Source organism: Podarcis muralis, chromosome 7, assembly GCF_964188315.1.
Source record: "Podarcis muralis chromosome 7, rPodMur119.hap1.1, whole genome shotgun sequence".
Classification (NCBI taxonomy): domain Eukaryota; kingdom Metazoa; phylum Chordata; class Lepidosauria; order Squamata; family Lacertidae; genus Podarcis; species Podarcis muralis.
Window position 1 is genome coordinate 82379902 of NC_135661.1, and position 22408 is coordinate 82402309.

General features: G+C 48.3%; 1 protein-coding gene across 1 annotated transcript; it reads left to right on the plus strand.

Moving 5' to 3' along the window:
* Positions 1-1083: 1083 nt before the first annotated feature.
* Positions 1084-8863, plus strand: APOE (apolipoprotein E). Its single transcript, XM_028742215.2, has 4 exons — positions 1084-1171; positions 1554-1620; positions 3991-4141; positions 7840-8863. Exons 2-4 carry the CDS (start codon positions 1578-1580, stop codon positions 8447-8449), a joined length of 804 nt encoding a protein of 267 aa, XP_028598048.2. The 5' UTR covers positions 1084-1171; positions 1554-1577; the 3' UTR covers positions 8450-8863.
* Positions 8864-22408: the final 13545 nt, after the last annotated feature.

The window sequence follows — 22408 nt, forward strand, 5'->3', positions numbered from 1 at the left end:
CTTAACCCGAGGTACCACTGTACATTTGTTTTCAGACACTCATAAGCTACACATTCAGCAACAGACTTGAACAGTCTCAACAGCAAAACAGTTGAATGGCAGTAGAGGGGAGGATATAGTTTGGAGGAGAGATGGGGCAAATGTCTCCCCCATCTGCTTCCCTGTTACCTCTGCTGGGGTATTCCAATATGAGTTTGTCACCACTGGGAACAGAATCATTAAGGGAGAAGAAATCGGTGGATAAGAGCTTTGCAGGGCCTCCCGCTGCTGCTTCTCCCCTCTGAATCACCCTTTCCCCAACTCTGTCCCACTGTTTTATGTTAACTCAGTCTGACTTCCATCGCCCACTTCGGGCCTCACTGTAGCATAAACACATTTTAATCAATGCCATCTTTTCCCCACCACCCAAGAACACAATTCATTTCGTGCAAGAAAACAATTTTCAGTGAAGCTTGTCCAAATACAGTGGTACCTCAGGTTAAGCACTCAATTCGTTCCAGAGGTCCGTTCTTAACCTGAAACTGTTCTTAACCTGAAGCACCACTTTAGCTAATGGGGCCTCCTCCTGCTGCTGCGCCACTGGAGCACGATTTCTGTTCTCATTCTGAAGCAAAGTTCTTAGGTACTATTTCTGGGTTAGTGGAGTCTGTAACCTGAAGCGTATGTAACCCGAGGTACCACTGTAAGCTGCAAAAAAATGGGAGAAAGATGGCCATGGGAAATGTGTGAGAGCCCCTCTTCCACGTTCTCCAGGCAGAGAGGAAAAAGAATTATTTAACAACTTCTATTCTGCCTGACGGGGAGACTTGTGTCAGTCAAAAGTTCACATGCTTGATGCAATAAAAAAACATTGCTTTAACTATTTTGTTTTCCTCTCTCTCTTTCTCTCTCTCTCTCTCTCTCTCTCTCTCTCTCTCTCTCTCTCTCTCTTTCTGGTGAGTTCAGGGTTAAGACTTTCCCTAGCAGTGTGTGTGCAAAGTGTGTGTGGGTGTTAAACTTTGTCCCCGATGCCACTTTGGCAAAATTTTGTGACTACTGCTGCTGCTGACTCTGCCAGTCCCGCCTCCCTCCCCCCCCCCTCTTTCTTACCAGCTGAGCTGGGTATTTAAGTCTGCACAGAGGGTCTGGCTAAACACTTTCCAGACTCCAGAGGAAGAGAAGGTAAAGGAAGGTGAGAGCAAAGCAGAATAACTGGCAACTTTGCACAATCTTTTCTTGTTTTGAAGGTGTGTTGGGTTTGTGGCTTCTAATGGGCATTGTGGACTGGGACCAAGAGACCAAGGGGAAAGAGCTGTTTTCGATTTAAGGACATTTGGAGAAAAGTCTGCTAATGTAGGGTTGTTGTTTTTGTGTGTTTTTATTAATGGTATGGCATTCGGTGGGGTCTCCCTTTCAGGACTGAGCAGATGCACTCTCATCGTTGGCTGGGCTGCGATTAATCCTGTGTGTGTGTCTCTTAAAGATTCCTGCTGGTGGAGGAAAATACCCACACCCACCCTCGAGTCACTCCATTACCTAATTTTGTCCCTTTTTCTTATGTCTCCGTTTCTCAGAAGGGTCCAGAAAAGTCGGTGGTCATGAAATTCCTTGCCCTGTTTTTCACAGCCGTCCTGCTGGGAGGTGAGTGGCGGAATTGGAAGAGGTGGTTTGTCTTGGATAAAATCGGACGCACACAGAACGAGCTAAGCACCCTTCGTCCCCTCTGTCCCAATGCTCCTTAAAGGCTAGTTCAAAGGCAGCACGGACTTCTATACTCCGTGGGTGTGGAACTTCCACAAACAGTGGCAGTTTACCTCGATGAAGCAGATCAGAGCAGCTCTTAGTCTTATGCCATGGTTTATTGGGAGAATATCGCTTCTTCACAAGTTGTGTGTGGCGTGAGCTAATGTAAAGAGGGAAAGAGGGATGAAGGTAGACTAGACACATCAGAACATCAGGGTTGCGTTGTGGGGAGCGGCCAGAAATCTGAGCTATCTTGACTTTTGTGCTTTGAAATTATGGGGATGTTGGCCACATGGGCTTTAAAACTCTGTCCTGCTCACTGTGCGATTGATGCTGCTTTATTAAAAAAATTGGACACTTGTCCATTTAGCTCAGTGCTGTCTGCACTGGCTGGTAGCAGTGTCAGATTTACGTATAAGCTAAACAAGCTATAGCTTAGGGGGGGCCCCCAAAAAATTAAAGGAAAAAAACTGGATGTACATTTCCAAAATATAAGATAAAAAACCAATAAAATAAAACCTACATACAGCAACAGTGTTTTGCTTTGTGTAGGCTCCTAGGATGTAAGTCATGGGCCCCGCCTGCTAGCCTGCACCCTAAAATATCACTGGTTTGCTCATTTGTATATATAGGATAGGGACGCGGGTGGCGCTGTGGGTTAAACCACAGAGCCTAGGACTTGCCGATCAGAAGGTCAGCGGTTCGAATCCCCATGACGGGCTGAGCTCCCATTGTTTGGTCCCAGCTCCTGCCAACCTAGCAGTTCGAAAGCATGTCAAAGTGCAAGTAGATAAATAGGTACCACTCTGGCAGGAAGGTAAACGGCATTTCCATGCGTTGCTCTGGTTCTCCAGATGACCCAGAAGCTGTACACCAGCTCCCTTGGCCAATAAAGCGAGATGAGCGTCGCAACCCCAGAGTCGGTCACGAGTGGACCTAATGGTCAGGAGTCCCTTTACCTTTACCTATATATAGGGTGCATACATTCTGCATGTGCAAATGGCTTTAGATACCTGTTAGGTCCATAAATTACCATATAGCATATATCCAACACAAAAAACAGCAGCCATTTGTTGTTGACAAAGAGCAGCTGGACATATAAAGGGCCCCATTACCTTCAGTAGCTTAGGGCCTCATCAAACTTAAATCCGGCCCTGGCTAGTAGCATCTCTCAGGGGCAGAGAGCGCTTCACTTGTGCAACTGTGTAATGTGTAATATGAAATAAGGGAAGGGACCTATTGCTGATTGTGGAAGGAGGGAGCTGTAGAGTCATTTGCCCCCTCTCATAGCTTGGCAGCGTGGTGTAGTGGTTGGAGCATGAGACTAGGATTGGGCGGGTGGAAGAGCCAGGTTTAAATTCCTGCTCAGAGAGGGTTGACTTGAGTCAGCCGGCCTCGCCTACCTTGCAGGATTGTTTTGAGGATAAAGAGGGGAGTTCTCGGAGGGCAGAGCACGATGAACCTGCAAACAAATGGGAAGAAAATGCATCCTAAGGGGAAAGGTTGGGGTGGGCTTGGCTCCCCAGAAGGGAAGGCTCTGTGGGGGTCTGGACTGACCACCCTAGGCTGAAGTAGGTCGCTGTTTGCCTATTCATGGCATGCAGGTGCCTCGTCAAGGTTAGTTTAGGACTTGTGTTTAACAGCCGCAACCTTTGGCCCCATCAGTGGGTCACCCTATCTAGGAATGCTGAGTTGTGAAAGTAACATCGGCCCTAAGAGCCACTGGGATTAAGTAAGGACGTTTGTGCCATCGATTGATGACACAAGGGAAGGAGGTGTAATGGCACTTCCATCTGGGCTTGCGAAATGACCAGCATTTTGAAAACCAAAGCACTGGACAGTCACAAACTACACGCTCAAGCCCTTCCATCCCATTCCAGTCACTGAGACACTAGCTAGCAATGGGAAGAGGCGACAAGATGGCGGCACTTCCCCCCTGCAACAGGAAGTACCTTTTTAATTGGGGATATGTCTCCAACAAAGGTATATTCAGAGGAGGCCCACTGAAATCAATGGACACATGCCTATTGTTTTTAGTGGGTCTCCTCTGAGCAGGACTACGCCGCATAAATCCCTTCATGTTTTGCCTCCTTGCCCTCACTTGCAGGAGTGTGGCTTCGCTGATTCCAAGGGCCTCACTTTGTAAGTGGCTTGCGACCAGGTGGGATGCCCCATATTGACAGGCATCCCTCATTCAGTTTGGGGGGACGTGAGTTTGGCCTGTTTCTAGATCCTTGAATGTTTTCCTCCTTTCCCTAATCCACGCAGGCTCCTTGGCCAACCCTGTCCCCGAAGAAGGGACAAAATCCAAATGGGAAGAGACGGTGGATGTCTTCAGGGATGTAGTGACCAGGATTGGGGATGCAGCTGATGACGCCACTGCTCAGATCAAGAGTTCACAGCTCAGCAAGGAACTGGAGTGAGTGATTTTGCTTCTTCTTCCTAGGCGCTAGGTTTTTTTAATGACACGTGCTCAACTGGAGTTTTCACAGCCCCAGTGCATGCTCCAAAAAGCCCAAGCTCACATTGCTCTTAAATCTCATAGAATGACATAGATCTTAAGATGGGTGATATCTTATTATTAGAACTGGAACACATTTTGGGGAGAAGGAAAAAATGAAGGCTGTGTACATTTACAGCACATTCAAAGCATGTTACCTCACCCCCACCTCAAAGAATTCTGGGCACTGTAGTTTGATAAGTGCTCCTGAGAACTGTAAATCTGCGAGGGGTAAACTACTGTTTACCCATAATTCTCTGAGGGAAAGAATGCATTTCGAATGTGCTTTAAAGGTATAGTATGTACACAGCCCATTTCACACTTACATGGCAGGAATCCCAATCGGAATTGTACAAAAATAACCCTGGATTTTAGAATCTTCTGTTTTTGTTTGTTTGGACATCAGCCCTTAGAATTTTCAAATTTGTCAGGTCCTTTGCAAAATGTTGCTTCGGTTCTTGCACCCCTCATTTGTTCTGGAACCAACAGAACTTTGAAATTTACTGGGGCCTGGTGTTAGAGACGGGCATTGTCAGCTTGGTTCACACCCTGATATGGCCACGATATCTTCCAGAGTGGTCCCTCATTACCTCCAGGCTCCTGCTGAAGGATGATTTAGGCTGTGCACACATTTCCAGCTAGAAACACAGTTGGATGTTCTTTTCCTCAGTAATAATAATAATTTATTATTTATACAGGGGACGCGGGTGGCGCTGTGGGTTAAAGCCTCAGCGCCTAGGACTTGCTGATCGAAAGGTCGGCGGTTCGAATCCCCGCGGCGGGGTGCGCTCCCGTTGCTCGGTCCCAGCGCCTGCCAACCTAGCAGTTCAAAAGCACCCCCGGGTGCAAGTAGATAAATAGGGGCCGCTTACTAGCGGGAAGGTAAACGGTGTTCCGTGTGCTGCGCTGGCTCGCCAGATGCAGCTTGTCACGCTGGCCACGTGACCCGGAAGTGTCTCCGGACAGCGCTGGCCCCCGGCCTCTTAAGTGAGATGGGCGCACAACCCTAGAGTCTGTCAAGACTGGCCCGTACGGGCAGGGGTACCTTTACCCTTTACCTTTATTATTTATACCCCATCCATATGTTTTCCCAGCCACTCTGGGCGGTTTCCAACAAAAGATTAAAAATACATTAAAACATCAGTCATTAAAAACTTCCCTAAACAGGGCTGCCTTCAGATGTCTTCTAAACGTTGGGTAGTTGTTTATTTCCTTAGCATCTGATGGGAGGGCGTTCCATAGGGCGGGTGCCACTACCGAGAAGGCCCTCTGCCTGGTTCCCTGTCACTTGGCTTCTCACAGTGAGGGAACCTCCAGAAGGCCCTTGGCGCTGGACCTCAGTGTCCAGGCAGAACAATGGGGGTGGAGACGCTCCTTCAGGTATACTGGGCCAAGGCTGTTTAGGGCTTTAAAGGGCAGCACCAACACTTTGAATTGTGCTGGTTTGCACGGGGAAAATGCACCAAGACACAGTATTCCCTAAGAAACAACTGGATAGATATGGATTGTGGATAATCATCATGTAAACACTGCTTTTTAAACCAGCACTGGGGTCACACTGGATGCAGAGTAAACAAGAGTGTGTACCCAGCGTTAGTCAGCTTAATTTAGTGATCTTTTATCTGAGTAATAGTTGTTTGGAAGAAGAGTAGCATAAATCCCAGAACATGTCCACTTTCTCTGCGGTGCTGACTGTGGAAGATGTAGGTCACAAGCTGATGTGAGAGAGTGTAGCCAGGATAAACAGGGCTGGATTAACCATTAAGCAAAATAAGCACATCCTTAGGGCATCAATGGAAGGGGGGGGGGCACCACAGAAATTTCCCTTTGCCAGATTTATCATATAGACCAGGGATGTCCAACAGGTTGATTGCGGTCGATCTCTGGCTACCTTTCCTTACTGTCACAAAAACTGGAAGGGAAGACGGAGCTTTCTCTGTGCCGCTGTTTTCATCAATAGCGATCTTTTTGTGAGTGACCTTTGTCCCTTGCCTTTAGCCACCCCAAAAACAGAAGTCCCCCCAAAAAGCTTTTTTTAAAAATCCCTAAGAGAAACAGGGTTTTCTCCTCCCTAAAGCTCAACCACTTTGAGCTAAACACCCCCCCCCCCCCGCAAAACGGGGGGCGTTGCATTTTGATCACTGCCAGTTTTTAATTCTGAAAGTAGATCGCAGTCTCTTGAGAGCTGGCCACCCCTGATATAGACCATACGGTGCAGCTGAACAAAATGAAACATTATTCATACGAATACAGGAAAATAAACATTATTTTCCATCTTACTGTAGGTTTTGTTTCATTTCAAAAAAAAAAGAAAGTTTTATTTCACACTTTATTACTGCTTATATTTTGAATTAGATATCTACGGGGATACCGAAATCCTTTAAACGCTTAGGGTCTCCCAAGGTCTGAATCCTGCCCTGAGGATAGAGGACGCGGGAGACATTAAAGGGGAAAGGAAATGGCTGGTGATTTAAATGTGTTGCTTTGTCGTTTCCTGGAAGCTCTAATAGCTAGATTTTCCAACCACAAACACTTGGTTGGCACTTGTCAGTCGCAGGGGCTGAAGCTGAGACTGGCTGAGTGGCTGACAGCTTTTTGTTCATGGCTCAAACAGAGTCTGGTGACAGGCGACCATTTTATCCCACATGTAAGTCAAATCTGACTTGGAGTCCCATCTATGCCTTCTGTTTAAGGCTCTCTTATACCACTTCAACAGTCACGGAGAATCCTGGGAACTGCTAGGATTGTGACTTCAATGCAACCATCATAATAATAATTCGTTATTTCAATGCCGTCCACCAGACTGGGCTACCCCAGCCGCTCTGGGCGGCTCCCAACAGAATATTAAAAACGCAATAAAACATCAAACATTAAAAACTTCCCTAAGCAGGGAATGTCTTCAGATGTCTTCTAAAAGTCAATTAGTTTTTTATTTCCTTGACATCTGCTGGGAGGGCGTTCCACAGGGCAGGCGCCACGACCAAGAAGGCCCTCTGTCTGGTTCCCTGTAACCTCACTTCTCGCAGTGAGGGAACCACCAGAAGGCCCTCAGAGCTGAACCTCAGTGTCCGGGCTGAACGATGGGGGTGAAGATGCTCCTTCAGGTATATAAGGTCAACGAGGCTGTTTAGGGCTTTAATCAGCACCAACACTTTGAATTGAGCTTGGAAATGTACTGGGAGACGATATAAATCCTCTTAAGACTGGTGTTATACATTCCCGGCTGCCACTCCCAGTCACTAGTCCGGCAGCCGTGTTCTGAATTAGATGGTAGTTTCTAAGTCACCTTCAAAGGTAGCCCCACGTAGAGAACATTGCAGTAGTCCAAGCAGGAGATAACCAGATGGTCTGCAGTTGCCAAGTTTCTCTTGGGTTTTGCTAGTGAGGTATACGAGGGATTTAAATGTATGGTGTGAATGTGGCACCAGGGTGGCCAAATTCTCCTTGCCACTTAGCAGGGTGGTACAGGCACCCATGTTCCTCCAAGGTGGGCAAGCTCGCCTCAGGATAGATTGGTTGTCTATCCTGCAATAATTATGGCGGCAGGGCCTAATGCTAGAGAATGACCAGGGTGACACGATTCTGACCCTTCCCTGCTACCTCCTCCTTCTCCACAGTGGCTTTATCACAGACACCATGGCGGAGTTGGACCTCTACACAGAGAACCTGCGCTCCAAGATAGGCCCCTACGCCCAGGATGTGCAGCAGCGCCTGACAACCGAAATGTCAGCCTTGTCCGAGAAGCTGCGGACCGACATGGAGGAGACCAAGGGCAAGGTGGTCCAGTACACCAACGACGCACGCCTGATGCTCAACCACAACATGGAGGTGCTGCGGTCCCAGTTCAACCTCTACATGCGCAAGATGAAGAAGCGCCTCACGAAGGACGTCGACGACCTGCAGAGGAAGTTTGAAGCCTACAGAGCGGAGGTGCAGACCAACGCAGACGAAAAGGTGGAAGCCGTGCGCCAGAGCCTGGAGCCCTATTTCTCCAAAATCCGCGAGAAGGGGCAGCAGCGTTTCCAGGCCCTGGCGCAGGCCGTCGGCGAGCAAGGGAAGATGGTCCACGATCAACTCAACAGCCGAGCTCAGGAGTTGAAGGACTCCTTTGACCAGACGGCCGAAAAGGTGCGCGAGTGGTTCGCCCCCTTGGTGGAGGACCTCACCACCCGGATCCAGGCCCTTGTGGAGAAAGTCAAGGAGGCGCAGGTGCAGGCACAGGCCTAAGGCCTGTGCTCCCAGGAAGAGCAACATGGCTGACCTCCGTTTCTATGGGAACCAAGATGGCTCTCTTTGGCTGGACAGGCATTGACGGTCCTTGCTGTATACTAACCTCACACTGCACGGCAGGTCCCCCTCCCTGTCCAGCTCTACTTGGCCAGAGTGCTGCCATTTTGGCCAATTAACATTCCACACACTTTTCTCTGGTGACCAGCACTTTCTAGGTCCTCCATTAGTAACCGCTGTTGCACCTGCGAACCACTGACAAGAAAAGGGGGCTCTGCCCTGTTTCCCCGTTTTAACACCTCACACCCAAGACACTTGTGTCATTCCTTTCACCACAATTTCTTGCCTTTCATGGTGTTTTTTTTCTTTCTTTCCCATTTTGACCTGTTAACTGAATAAAATGTACTTTGGATACAGGGGTCTCCCTTTCTTGTGATGGAGTTTCATGTCTCGTTTTGCATTGCACAACAACCGATACACACACAGAGCAGGAGGAACAGGTAAACAGTAATTGAAACGGCATCGGTTATCCCGAATCAGCAGCATACCTTTGCAGCTCCACAGGGAGCATGAAATCATAAAGGGACCTCTGAGGGCAATCTAGTCCAGCCCCCTGCAATGCAGGATGTTTCTGAACACCTAGGTGCAAAAACTCGGGGTTGTTTCTGCTTTGCCAGGTATATTCAAGTGGTTTCTTTCTTTTTGCCCGTCCTGCCACACACAGGCCCAGGCAAAAATGAATGCTATAAAATGATGCACTTGGGAACTTAAGTCTATTGTTTTCTGGGCCTGGAAGAAGGGGCCATCTGAATTGGAGGGAGAAGGTGCCAGTTTTAATCCTTGGTATCTTCAAATAGGGCTGGAAGAGACTCCTGCCTGCTGCTGCCAGTCAGTGTAGACCAGGGGTCAGCAACCTTTTTCAGCCGTGGGCTCGTCCACCATCCCTCAGACCATGTGGTGGGCTGGACTATTTTTTTTGGGGGGGGGGAATGAACGATTTCCTATGCGGCATAGGCTATGTCCCACAAATAATCCAGAGATGTATTTTAAATAAAAGGACACATTCTACTCATGTAAAAACACACTGATTCCTGGACCGTCCGCGGGCTGGATTGAGAAGGTAATTGGGCCACATCCAGCCCCCTGGCCTTAGGTTGCCTACCCATGATGTAGATAGTACTGTGGTACCTTGGGTTACAGATGCTTCAGGTTACATACGCTTCAGGTTAAAGACTCCGCTAACCCAGAAATAGTGCTTCAGGTTAAGAACTTTGCTTCAGGATGAGAACAGAAATCGTGCTCCGGCGGCGCGGCAGCAGCGGGAGGCCCCATTAGCTAAAGTGGTGCTTCAGGTTAAGAACAGTTTCAGGTTAAGAACGGACCTCTGGAACAAATTAAGTACTTAACCCGAGGTACCACTGTATGGAGTTTGATGTACCAATGGTTTGGCTTGGTATGAGGCAGCTTCCCTTGCTCCTGTGTGATGGCCCATAGCCTTCTGTAAAGATGCCAACTCTGATTGCCTGATGGAGTCATGGGGCAGAGTCCAAGACAGATCACTACTCAGGTCGCACGGGAAGGCAGGTGTGGTAACAATCCCCACAGCTGCCATGTTGGCAAGTTGCTCTGCCGCTGCCCTCAGCCGCCTGCCTGCCTGCCTGAGCTCAGCATAGCATGTGACATGCATCTGTGAAGATATCTTCTGCATGTGCCTTTGCATGTGTTGGTCAACCTATCTGAGACTCTACAGTTGACCAGAGATGTTGTCTAATGTATTTCTTTTTTTTTTTAAAGCCCAGCTTCATTTAAAAACATAATGCTCACCCTGCCAATTTCTGGCACTTGCACAATGAATTCTGGCAACTGGCCCAGAGTAAAAACAATCGGACTCTCTTATTTCTGGTTCATTGGCTCTGAACTAGCTGTTCACAACAAGGATAGTACAGTAATCCGTTGGCTACTTACAGTGTGGCAATCCAAGATGGCTGCCCCCACGATTTCTTGGGGAATTGTCCTCCCCTTCACTCATTGCAGCATCAGAGGCTATGAGTGATGACATATTATGCGTATGGGGTGTTAAGGCGAAGGGTAGCACCTCTGGTAGGGACGCGGTGGCGCTGTGGGTTAAACCACAGAGCCTAGGACTTGCCGATCAGAAGGTCGCGGTTCGAATCCCCGCTACGGGGTGACTTCCTGTTGCTCGGTCCCTGCTCCTGCCAACCTAGCAGTTTGAAAGCATGTCAAAGTGCAAGTAGATAAATAGGTACCACTCTGGTGGGAAGGTAAACGGCGTTTCCGTGCGCTGCTCTGGTTTACCAGAAGCGGCTTAGTCATGCTGGCCACATGTCCCTCGGCCAATAAAGCGAGATGAGCTCCACAACCCAGAGTCGGCCACGACTGGACCTAATGGTCAGGGGTCCCTTTACCTTTACCTTTACCTTTAGCACCTCTGGTGGGGGACACATCATGCTCCTTCTGGGTAGTTTCCCCCCCCCTTTGGTCCGCACCCTGCATTCAGTTCTCACCTGTGGCTCCTAGAAGCTGTCAGCAGGCGACAGCAGCTACAACCGAGGAACAGATTTGACTGGCCTGCTAAACCAGATGAGGGTAGCTGATGGGTCTCAAACCCTCAGTGAGTCAGGGACTTCCCTGGATGCGGATTAAGTAGATGAGACCAAGAGTGGGTCCAACGGTCAAGAAGGCAGTTACTGCACAGACTGTAGAAGGAAGTGAGGGGCATTTGGGGCTCATCCACCTAAGAAGGTTACCCATCTAGGAGAAGGAAAACTCAGATCCTAAATCTCCGCTGCCTTGCAGAACATCTTTGGGAGAAGAAACGGCTAAGGAGGAAACCCTACAAAAACCTGGGGTGTAGTCCCAAGACGGTTGGATGGTGCCTTATATGCCTCCTTATGGCAACTCCTGCAGCCCAGCTGGTGCCAAACGTCTTGCTCTGCTTTCCTTCAGACCACATCAGCGAGACTGGGAGGTGGAGCTCTCTGATGCCAAGGACGTTCTGGCTGGCCCTAGTGGGTCAGAGGGGATACCTGACCCACCCGAAGTTGTCTTGTCCTCTGGGCAGCCCCGGACCTCCATCCACACTGCCCAGGATTTCACCCCAGGGAAGTCACTTTGGTGTTGCTAATACAGCAGTTTGACTTCACCCCCAGAGGCACACTCCATTGTCTCTCGAGACAGATGCCAACAACAGCAGACATGCATGCACACACTCTGAACGATGACAACCTTACAAATTCACATCAGCAGAGAGAGAGAGAGAGAGAGAGAGAGAGAGCAGGGGCAATGGTTTACTAGGAACAGGTACCAGAAACTGGGATTTTGCCCTGCGTGTCTCAGAGTGGTTGATATGCACGCACATGATACAAAGAGATGGTAATAAGACTTTCAGAGTCAAGCAGAGACATGTCCTTCGAGAGGCAGAAATTGCTTTGGGGAGCGTCGTGGCACCAGATCAGCCAGTGGTATCCAGAGTACCGTATTTTTCCGTGTATAAGACTAGATTCTTTCCCTAAAAAACAGTGTCCAAAATTTTGGGGCATCTTATAGGCCATCTCTTCCCCCCTCCTCATTTTCTTAAACCAGAGTCCACCAGAATAGGGGGCGTCTTATACATGGGGGCATCTTATAGATGGGAAAGTACGGTATTTAGAAAGCACCCGTGTTTTATTTTAATGCACATTTCTCTGTGGACGGGGTGGAAAAACAAGTCCTTTTTAGGGAAGCTACCCATGCAGCTTGGCCCAAAGAAGAGAAACAAGTTGGGACAAGAAGCCGCCAAAGTATGACTGAGAACATAGAAGAATACAAATACAGCCTGTATGATGTGAGAATATCCAGCCAGACACAAATGCGGCTCATTGGCCGGATGATGTGTGACAACCATTATTCGCAGCCCTCAAGAGGCTCTGGGGAAGTATCAGGCCTGGCTAGTGACATGTGTTTGGCTTTGTTATGTCCAAGAAAATGATCAAAGGGATCGAGCAACTCCCCCTGAGAGAAGGCGGCAGCATTTTTAGCTTAGGGAAAAGGCGAGTCAGAGGCAACATGTTAGAAGTTTATGAAAACCATTCATGGCACAGAAAACGAGTGGATAGAGGGAGGGTTTTTCTCGCTCTTTTGTAGAAGAAAGGAAAGAAAGAAAGAAAGAAAGAAAGAAAGAAAGAAAGAAAGAAAGAAAGAAAGAAAGAAGGAAGGAAGGAAGGAAGGAAGGAAGGAAGGAAGGAAGGAAGAAATTCCCGCAGGAATTAAATAATAAATAAATAATATCCTTGGAAATTGGCACTTCTCCACATTTTGCAACATAGTTCTCCAACCAAATAATGCAAAAAAAAAAAAAGCATGCATATTTGGGGAGGCACAAAGCCGTCATAAAAATGCACATTATTATTATTGAAAATAGCATACAAGAAACCATTGTATCAGGCAAAACTGCTTGCAGATAATGTGGATAATAGAAGAATCGTACACTAACTATATTTAAACTGGCAGGGCGGGGGGGGGGGGATAGAAACTCAGGGTCATATCCAATGTTGAACATAAGAACAGGCCTGCTTGATCAGGTTGAAAGGACATCTAGTTCTCTAGCATTCTGTTCTCACAGTGGCCTTCCAAGTGCCCATGAGAAACCTGCACCTCTCCTCTCCTCCATGAATCTGTCCAATCATCTCTTAAGTTGGTGTCCATCACTGCCTCCTGTGGCAATGAGTTCCACAGTTTAACTGTGTGCTGTGGGAGGACTCATTTTCTTCTGTCTGCCCTGAATCTCCCAGCATTCGGCATCACTGGGGGCCCAACAAGTTCCCGTGCGATGAGAGAGCGAGAAAAGCTCCCCCCTAGCCACTTTCTGCAGGCCACACATCATTTTATAATTATGAAACGACGCATGCTGCCATTAAACTCACACAGACTTTTCTGCTTGCGCAGTGGAACCTCTCCTCCCTCCCTCAAGCACCCTCAAAATCTGCTCCAGAGAGTTGAGGATTTGGGGCGGAGGAGAAGAGGGGGAACTCTCACGGCGTGAGTGGAATTTTCCTTGTGCAGTGTTGGTCTCCAAAACCAAGAGACTCGCCCATATTTAAGTGCATTCTAACAAGTACAGTGGAAGGGACGCAGGTGGTGCTGTGGGTTAAACCACAGCGCCTAGGACTTGCCGATCAGAAGGTCGGCAGTTCGAATCCCCGCAATGAGGTGAGCTCCCATTGCTGGGTCCCTGTTCCTGCCAACCTAGCAGTTCAAAAGCACGTCAAAGTGCAAGTAGATAAAAAGGTACCATTCCGGTGGGAAGGTAAACAGCGTTTCCGTGCGCTGCTCTGGTTCGCCAGAAGCGGCTTAGTCATGCTAAGTCTGTACGCTGGCTCCCTCGGCCAATAAAGCGAGATGAGCGCTGCAACCCCAGAGTCGGCCACGACTGGACCTAACGGTCAGGGGTCCCTTTACCTTTGCCTTTTAGCAAGTACAGTAGAACCTCTGGTTGCAAACGGGATCCGTTCCAGAGGTCCATTCACAACATGAAAAGCCTGCAACCTGAAGCGCTGTATCTGCGCAGGTGCGTGGCACGATTTGGTGCTTGTGCGCATGTGCAAAGCGTGATTTAGTGTGTGATAGGAATTTTGAGGTCTTAGATATATGTTAAATGTTCATAAGTGTACCAACCAAGCACGTACATAGATCAGCACAGGAAGACCGACCTGGAACCATTTTGATTCCCAAACTGTCCCAAACTGACCAAATATTTTCTCTGCAAGGTCAAAGGAAAATGGAAAAGCCTCCCCATTGTCTTTTCCTTCACAAATCCTGTCTTAAGGGTATGTCTGTGTTTGAATAGGGTGTGAGCCTGTGACATGGCCCAGAAACTAATCATTACAATCATTATCATTACAAAAAGACTGGCCAGGCTCCCCTGGCAATCCAATCTAGTAACCTGCCAGACAGGAGATAAACAAGAACAGGAGAAAAACAACATTCAAATTTCTGTTTTAGACCGCCTTTTCTGTGATGTAGGTGTGATGTATCTGAGGGGTGGTCTTAGGTTACACCCCTTCTGTGATGTATGTATGATGTTTCTGGGGGTGGTCTTGATCTACAGGGTGGCAATTTCAAAAGTCTTTATAAGGCCTTGCACGCCATTTTTCTGGGTTCCTCCTCCTCTCCTGCGGGTGAGGGGAGCACGCTCTTGCAACAGATCAATAAAGATCAAGCTTACGAGCTGCTTTGCTTCTCAATATTCTCTGGTTGGCCTCTGTTATTTTCTCCTACCAATAGGGAAACTATGTAAGGTCTCTATATGGGCTCTTGGATACCCCATAAGGGGAAAAGGGCAGATTTTTGTTTACAACAAGTGCTTCTGCACATGCGCGAGCGGCGAAACCCGGAAGTAACCCTTTCCGGTACAGTTGTACCTCAGGTTACAGACACTTCAGGTTACATACGCTTCAGGTTACAGACTCCGCTAACCCAGAAATATTGCTTCAGGTTAAGAACTTTGCTTCAGGATGAGAACAGAAATTGTGCTCTGGCGGCGCGGCAGCAGCAGGAGGCCCCATTAGCTAAAGTGGTGCCTCAGGTTAAGAACAGTTTCAGGTTAAGAACGGACCTCCGGAACGAATTAAGTTCCTAACCTGAGCTACCACTGTACTTCTGGGTTGCCGCGGGATGCAACCTGAAAAAACGTAACATTAAGCCTAGAGCCTAGGACTTGCCGATCAGAAGGTTGGCGGTTCGAATCCCCGCGACGGGGTGAGCTCCCGTTGCTCGGTCCCTGCTCCTGCCAACCTAGCAGTTTGAAAGCACGTCAAAGTGCAAGTAGATAAATAGGTACCGCTCTGGCGGGAAGGTAAACGGCGTTTCCGTGCACTGCTCTGGTTCGCCAGAAGCGGCTTAGTCATGCTGGCCACATGACCTGGAAGCTGTACGCCGGCTCCCTCGGCCAATAAAGCGAGATGAGCGCCGCAACCCCAGAGTCGGTCGCGACTGGACCTAATGGTCAGGGGTCCCTTTACCTTTAACATGAGGTATGACTGTAGCTTTATTCAACAGGCAGCTTTTCCCATCATGGAGACAAATGGAAGCTTGAGAAAGCATCGCCTGCTAAAATAATCCCTGCGATAGCCAAAGGAACGAGGAGGAAAAAGGAGGGGCCTCAAGGCACCTGTGCATGAGAACTGCCGCAGGGCAATGGGACGTCACTGTCCCGTCCCATCCTGCTGACGCTGAGGCATGCCCATGGGACTTTGCTCCCTGAGCAAATCCAGACCTCTATGGTTGTGGCAACTTTTCTTCCACGCTCTCTCCAAACTGCGGGGCCCCCGCCAGGCTGGCTCTCTTGGAAAGCGATGAGGCTGCACTTTCGAAAAGAGACTTTGTGTTTTGCTTGGGGTTGGCTGAATACTGATGCAGCTGGTGTTTCGGGGAGCTTGCACAACACAGGCAGAAAACCTGAGCTAGGAATTGGGGGGGGGGGGAGAGTTGTCTTTTTAAAAAAGTAATGGCTTATTTCCAAATAATAATGGTGATGATTATTTAAAACACACACACAAACACACAAATTAAAAAGCAGGAAAGTAGCCTGTACCGTTCTAATTTGAAAGCTTCAATTCATCATCTGCATTTAATCAACTGATGACGACTTTGTTTTTTGACAGAAAAACCCTATTATCCTGCTTTGCTTCGAGGTGGATGGTTCATGTTGGGCTTCAATGCTTTGTTTTCGTTCTGTTGTTGTTTAAATAGGCTTTGTGACTTTTTTATTTTGTAAACTACCTTGATAAATGCATTTATCATTAATTAGGGCTTGCCGATCAGAAGGTCGGCGGTTCGAATCCCTGCGACGGGGTGAGCTCCTATTGTTTGGTCTCAGCTCCTGCCAACCTAGCAGTTCGAAAGCACGTCAAAGTGCAAGTAGATAAATAGTTACCGCTCCGGCGGGAAGGTAAACGGAGTTTCCGTGCGCTGCTCTGGCTCTCCAGAAGCGGCTTAGTCATGCTGGCCACATGACCCGGAAGCTGTCTGTGGACAAACGCCGGCTCCCTCAGCCTATAGAGCGAGATGAGCGCCATAGCCCCAGAGTTGTCCGCGACTGGACCTAATGGTCAGGGGTACCTTTACCTTTACCTAATTGATTAAAATGAATGGAGAATCAGTGGCGTAGCGTGGGTTGTCAGCACCCGGGGCAAGGCAAGTAGTTTGCGCCCCCTAACCCGTGGATTTGCACCCCCTAACCCGTGGATTTGCGCCTCCTAACCTGTGGATTTGCCCTAATCCCAGATGTTGCGCCCGGTGCGGCCGGCCCCCCCTGCACCCCCCACGCTACGCCACTGCGGAGAATCTCCTGACCAGTTCTGGTATGTTATGGTATGCATTTTAGATTAGCAATCTGGCCCTCTGTATGATAACATACCTTCCAACATTTCCCCGATGAAAATAGGGACGTTCCATTCCATAATGATAATTTTACTATTTATACCCCCCCCCCCTATATCTCACTGGGTTGCCCCAGCCACTCTGGGCAGCTTCCAACATACCGGTATATAAAAATATAATAAAATGGTAAACATTTTAAAAAGCCTTCCCTGTACAGGATTGCCTTCAGACAACTCAGGGATTGGATATCTCTGTACCCCGCAACATTTATCCAATGAAAATAGGGACGTCCTAAGGAAAAGTGGGACATTCTGGGATGAAATCAGAAACTGGGACAGCTTCTCTAAATCAGGGACGCCCCGGGAAAAGAGGGACACTTGGAGGGTCTGTAATAAGGCCTGATTCGCAAATAATATAGCGGTCCATCTATTGCTTGAGCTCCCTGCCTTGATGAGAGGGTTCTGGGTGGCTGCATACATGTGCAATACTAGTCAGTGTTTTACCACTAAGTGGCACGAACAGGAAAGAACCATATAATTTGTGGATAGCCCACATTTCCAAAATATTATAGCGTGCCTAAGGCTCTGTATACACTAATTTGTTTGTAGCACAAAACATAGTTTCCCTCTCAATCCAGAATTGTCCTTGCACATCTTCAGCATGCTGCTCTCAACCTAGATTGGTTCTACATCCAGATGGGTGTAGTTACTGGAAACACATTTGAAACCCCCCCCCCCTTTGATTAAGTCATTCATGCCCCTTCCTCCCTGCACATGCCCCAGCCAAAGGAAGAAGGAAGGGGTGACTGCGATCTTGGGCTTATGACTACTCTCGGGGTCATTGGGGTGGATGAATGCCCTATTTCTGGGACCGCCCACTCAGTGCATAGTTAAGCTATGGAACTCACTGCCTCAGGAAGCAGGGATGACCACCAGCTTCACGGAGGAGAAAGCTACAGACGGCTGCTAGCTCTTCCCCCAGTAGTGTTTCTGCATACCAGTTGCATGTCGAGGTCCCCAAGCCACCCCCTAAATAAACCACAATTCACACAGAATTTTGTTTAAGGTTTTTGGCATTTGGCCGCAACTTTATTAAAATACATAATGTGAGTGGTTGCTTAGGCATTGGTTATGACAGAACTGACAGAACTGGGACAGAACTGACTTCCGGATTCCAGCAAAAGCCAGTACGGGAAAACAATATTGGGGGGAGAATGGGGCTGGGCTCCATACTGTCACCCCTCCCCACATGCTCCCAGGGGCTTGCACGGCCCTAGCCCCTTGCTGGGGATACGGACAAAAGCATCGCAAACCCCTGGATTCCTTGAACGGAATTCCCTTGCAGCAGCAGCATTGGAGGGGCAGGCACTGCCAACCCTTACCCCTCCGCCAACCAAATTTTAACCGATGCCTAACCGCAACCTTACAAGTTGTGACGATTTGCTACGCAGTAGGCAAAAACCAAATGGCACCAGCCAACCTGCCAAATGGACAAAATTCCTACCAGGCCCTTGCCCCAAAGGTAGACGACTCCATGACAGGCATAGCAAGGTCAACAAAATAGCCCTAGATTAGGGAGGGCGGGCAGGCGATCCGATGCACGCAGCAAAAGAGACTGAAAAAAGCTGCGTGCCAAGAATATATAACCTTCGGGCCAACCCTCTAAATGGTAACATCAAAATCTCCCCAACAAACCAAATTGGCCCAGTCACAGTCATGGCCATCCAAACGGTCCCGCCCAGTAACCAAGAGGGGGTGTCCTGTTAGACTCCACTGCAACATGTGCTCTCCATGAAGGAGAACACCCTTTGCTGGAAATCCCAGAAGGGGAGAGGGCTCTTGGGCTTGAGAGTTCCCCCCAGCCATCTGCATCACTGCTTTGAGAACAGGATGCCAGACAGAAGGAGCCACCAGCCTTATCTAGCAGGACTCTTCTGATACTCTTATCTGTTTTAATCTCTTTCCGAATGGACAGCGCTATGTGGTAATGCAGACTCAATCTGCAATAAGCTTTTATTTTCAGAATGAAGCCACTGTATTCTGCTCTGGTCAGACCTCACCTGGAGTACTGTGTCCAGTTCTGGGCACCACAGTTCAAGAAGGACACTGACAAACTGGAACGTGTCCAGAGGAGGGCAACCAAAATGGTCAAAGGCCTGGAAACGATGCCTTATGAGGAACGGCTAAGGGAGCTGGGCATGTTTAGCCTGGAGAAGAGAAGGTTAAGGGGTGATATGATAGCCATGTTCAAATATATAAAAGGATGTCACATAGAGGAGGAAGAAAGGTTGTTTTCTGCTCCTCCAGAGAAGCGGACACGGAGCAATGGATCCAAACTACAAGAAAGAAGATTCCACCTAAACATTAGGAAGAACTTCCTGACAGTAAGAGCTGTTCAACAGTGGAATTTGCTGCTAAGGAGTGTGGTGGAGTCTCCTTCTTTGGAGATCTTTAAGCAGAGGCTTGACAACCATATGTCAGGAGTGCTCTGATGGTGTTTCCTGCTTGGCAGGGGGTTGGACTCGATGGCCCTTGTGGTCTATTCCAACTCTATGATTCTATGATTCTATAAGCCAGTTTCTGTCACAGAATGGTGTAGTTGGAAGGGTGCCATCTAGTCCAACCCTACGCAACGCAGGAATCGCAGCTAAATAATCCCCCTTGTTATATATCATCGTGGTATTTTGCCTGCGAGCGCTAGAGCTCCAAAATAGTTCAGAAATGTTTTGCCGATCGCTTGGAAGGCTGTTCTGCTCTACGAAGTGGGTCTTTCCCCCACCTCAGCTCTGCTCACCCCTTTGCTGAAGTTGCCTTAAAAACCTTTACAGATCGCTCTTTCTCTGGGGTTGTTTTCCTGTCTTGACCTCAGAAGTCTCCTTGCCCTCCCCCCAAAAAAGGTCAGACTGTTATTTCTAGAGATAGGACCCAAGAAGCACCTTCCAGGGGCAAAAATTAGACAATAGATCTAGACTATGTGTACACATATGCAAGCCTGCATTGATTCTAGAATAAAACTTGGGGTGTGTGTGTGTGTGTGTGTGTGTGTGTGTGTGTGTGTGTGTGAGAGAGAGAGAGAGAGAGAGAGAGAGAGAGAGAGAGAGAGAAGATTAAGGACTGCAGTGCAAGAAAGAAGAAAAAATTTCCACAAGAGAAAGGGTGTGGGAGAGTTGAGTTTCTCAACAAAAACAAAGGATTTCTTAACCAGGGCTGTTTATCTAAAAAATGTGGACCTCGAGATAAAATAAATCCTAAAAAGATCCCAGGAGGGGGTTACTGTCGTTCAGCATTTTGTTACTGGGAAGGGGAAAGGAAGGAGGCTTGGATCTCCGAACAAACATTTTGCAATGAACGCAAATAACCCCTCCAGGCTCCTCCTCTCCTCCCGGGCCGGATGAGTGGGATTGCCAGGTCAAAAACTGGGGAGAAAAGGGACATTGTGGAACGGGACTGTTTGTTCCACAGAGCTGTATAGGTTAGAGACAAAAGGGCTGTTAAAGAGAGATGTGTGATGCTGTGGCAAACAAGGCACAAATAAGGGCCTGCTTTAAAATAACAGGAGATTTCTGGGGGTACATGCTCGAAGCTTCTACCACCACTGACATCTGTGGGGAAGGCTTCAAACTTTGAGGCTCCTCAGGCATAGTGGCCTGTGTAAGACCCCCAAAATCCATTCTGGGAAACAGGAGAGAGAGAGAGAGAGAGAGAGAGAGAGAGAGAGAGAGAGAGAGAGAGAAGGCAAGTGAGAGACGAAAGTTTTCAGAAAACATCCCAGGATTGCCCCACAGATTCTGGGAGCTTTTGGTTCTCTCAGCTTCTCAACCTTCCAAATCTTTAATTCACAAATTAAAGATTCTCACCCCACCCCCTCCGCAATTCTTTAATTCCACAGCTCTGCAGCAATCTGCAAGTTTTGTTTTGTTTTCAAAAAAAGTCTCGTGAAAAATCTCCAGCATTTTAGTGCGAATTTCGCCCAATCAACACATATTTGCGTGCCATTTGGACAAGTACTGTAGACACGCTTTGGGGAAGCAGTTTCACCTAACGCAATGCATGTTTGCATGTCACTCTCATGTATATGTGTGTCCATATGCACGCTTAACCCAGACTGATGCATTCCTGTTGTCACTGCCGGGCTGGAGAGCAACATGACAAAATTCAGAAAAATCTGAATTTTGAGAGGCGGCTGTGTTCTAGTTCACGTGGTGTTTTGGAAATCGCAAATTAGGCAAGTTCGACTTTAAATTGAATCGGGTTTCTCCCTTACCCCTGCCCAGGGAAGGGGATGACGTCCTGTGCAGCCTACAAACTTGTACCGCCTGCCTCATGAGGACTAGGATGGTGGCTCTGAGTCTTGGAAGAATGGGACTGAGAACAGCTCTGCACCTTGACACCTGCCCTGTTCTGCCGACTTCCAGAGTAGGCCAAGGAAGAAGAGCAAGAAGGGAGCTTCTGCTTCAGCAAAATAGAATTAACATGCTGTATAAACCAATTTGTCATGAGTAGAGAAGCTTGAGGAAGATGGTGTCTGTGAATTCCTGCACAATATTTTCTGACCTGCACCTCTCGGACTAATGTGGCACATATTTTAGCGATCCACTGGACTTCACACTTCTCCAATGCAATGCAATTCTTGGCTGTTTGAAGGTATCAGAATTCCCATTTTTAAAAATGCATGTATTTAGAGAAAATACACATTTAAATGTGTTGGGGGAGGGGGAGGGGGAGAGGAGGGATGGGTAAAAACACATTAAAACTCCCCAATCTTCCTTTTCCCAAATCTTTGATGGTCACTGCCGGTCAGAGTAGGCCATATTGAGCAAGATGGACCAATGGTCTGACTCAGTAGGAGACAGCTTCCTGTGTTGCAGCTGAAAACACACAATGTGAGAATATAGAAACCAACTCTTTGTGTTCAGAGCTATGTATTCTTGCTTGCTTCATCAGCCTATCTGCTCTCTGTCTTTAGGAAGGTCTTCAAGGCAGTTAACAAATCTCAGTAGCACAGCAAAGATCATCACTATCTATCTGATCGTCTCTTTTCAAATTGAAGGTAGCAGGGATTAGACCCAGGACCTTCTGCTTGCAAAACATGAGCTCTCTGACTGAGCAAAGGAGCCTCCTTTTTGAGTCTCACCACTCACATCATAGGGACGCGGGTGGCGCTGTGGGTAAAAGCCTCAGCGCCTAGGGCTTGCCGATCGAAAGGTCGGCGGTTCGAATCCCCGCGACGGGGTGCGCTCCCGCTGCTCGGTCCCAGCGCCTGCCAACCTAGCAGTTCGAAAGCACCCCCGGGTGCAAGTAGATAAATAGGGACCGCTTACTAGCGGGAAGGTAAACGGCGTTTCCGTGTGCTGTGCTGGCTCGCCAGATGCAGCTTTGTTACGCTGGCCACGTGACCCGGAAGTGTCTCCGGACAGCGCTGGCCCCCGGCCTCTTGAGTGAGATGGGCGCACAACCCTAGAGTCTGTCAAGACTGGCCCGTACGGGCAGGGGTACCTTTACCTTTACCTTTACCTACTCACATCATATGCATGTTGCTGACCCAAAGAACACGAGAAGAGGCTGCAGGATCAGGCCAATG

Bases quoted from the DNA above. Each gene is read 5' to 3' on its own strand.
- APOE (XM_028742215.2), top strand. From the start codon at position 1,578: ATGAAATTCCTTGCCCTGTTTTTCACAGCCGTCCTGCTGGGAG. The intron at 1,621-3,990 runs GTGAGTGGCGGA...TAATCCACGCAG, and splicing joins CACAGCCGTCCTGCTGGGAG to GCTCCTTGGCCAACCCTGTC. The intron at 4,142-7,839 runs GTGAGTGATTTT...CCTTCTCCACAG, and splicing joins CAGCTCAGCAAGGAACTGGA to TGGCTTTATCACAGACACCA.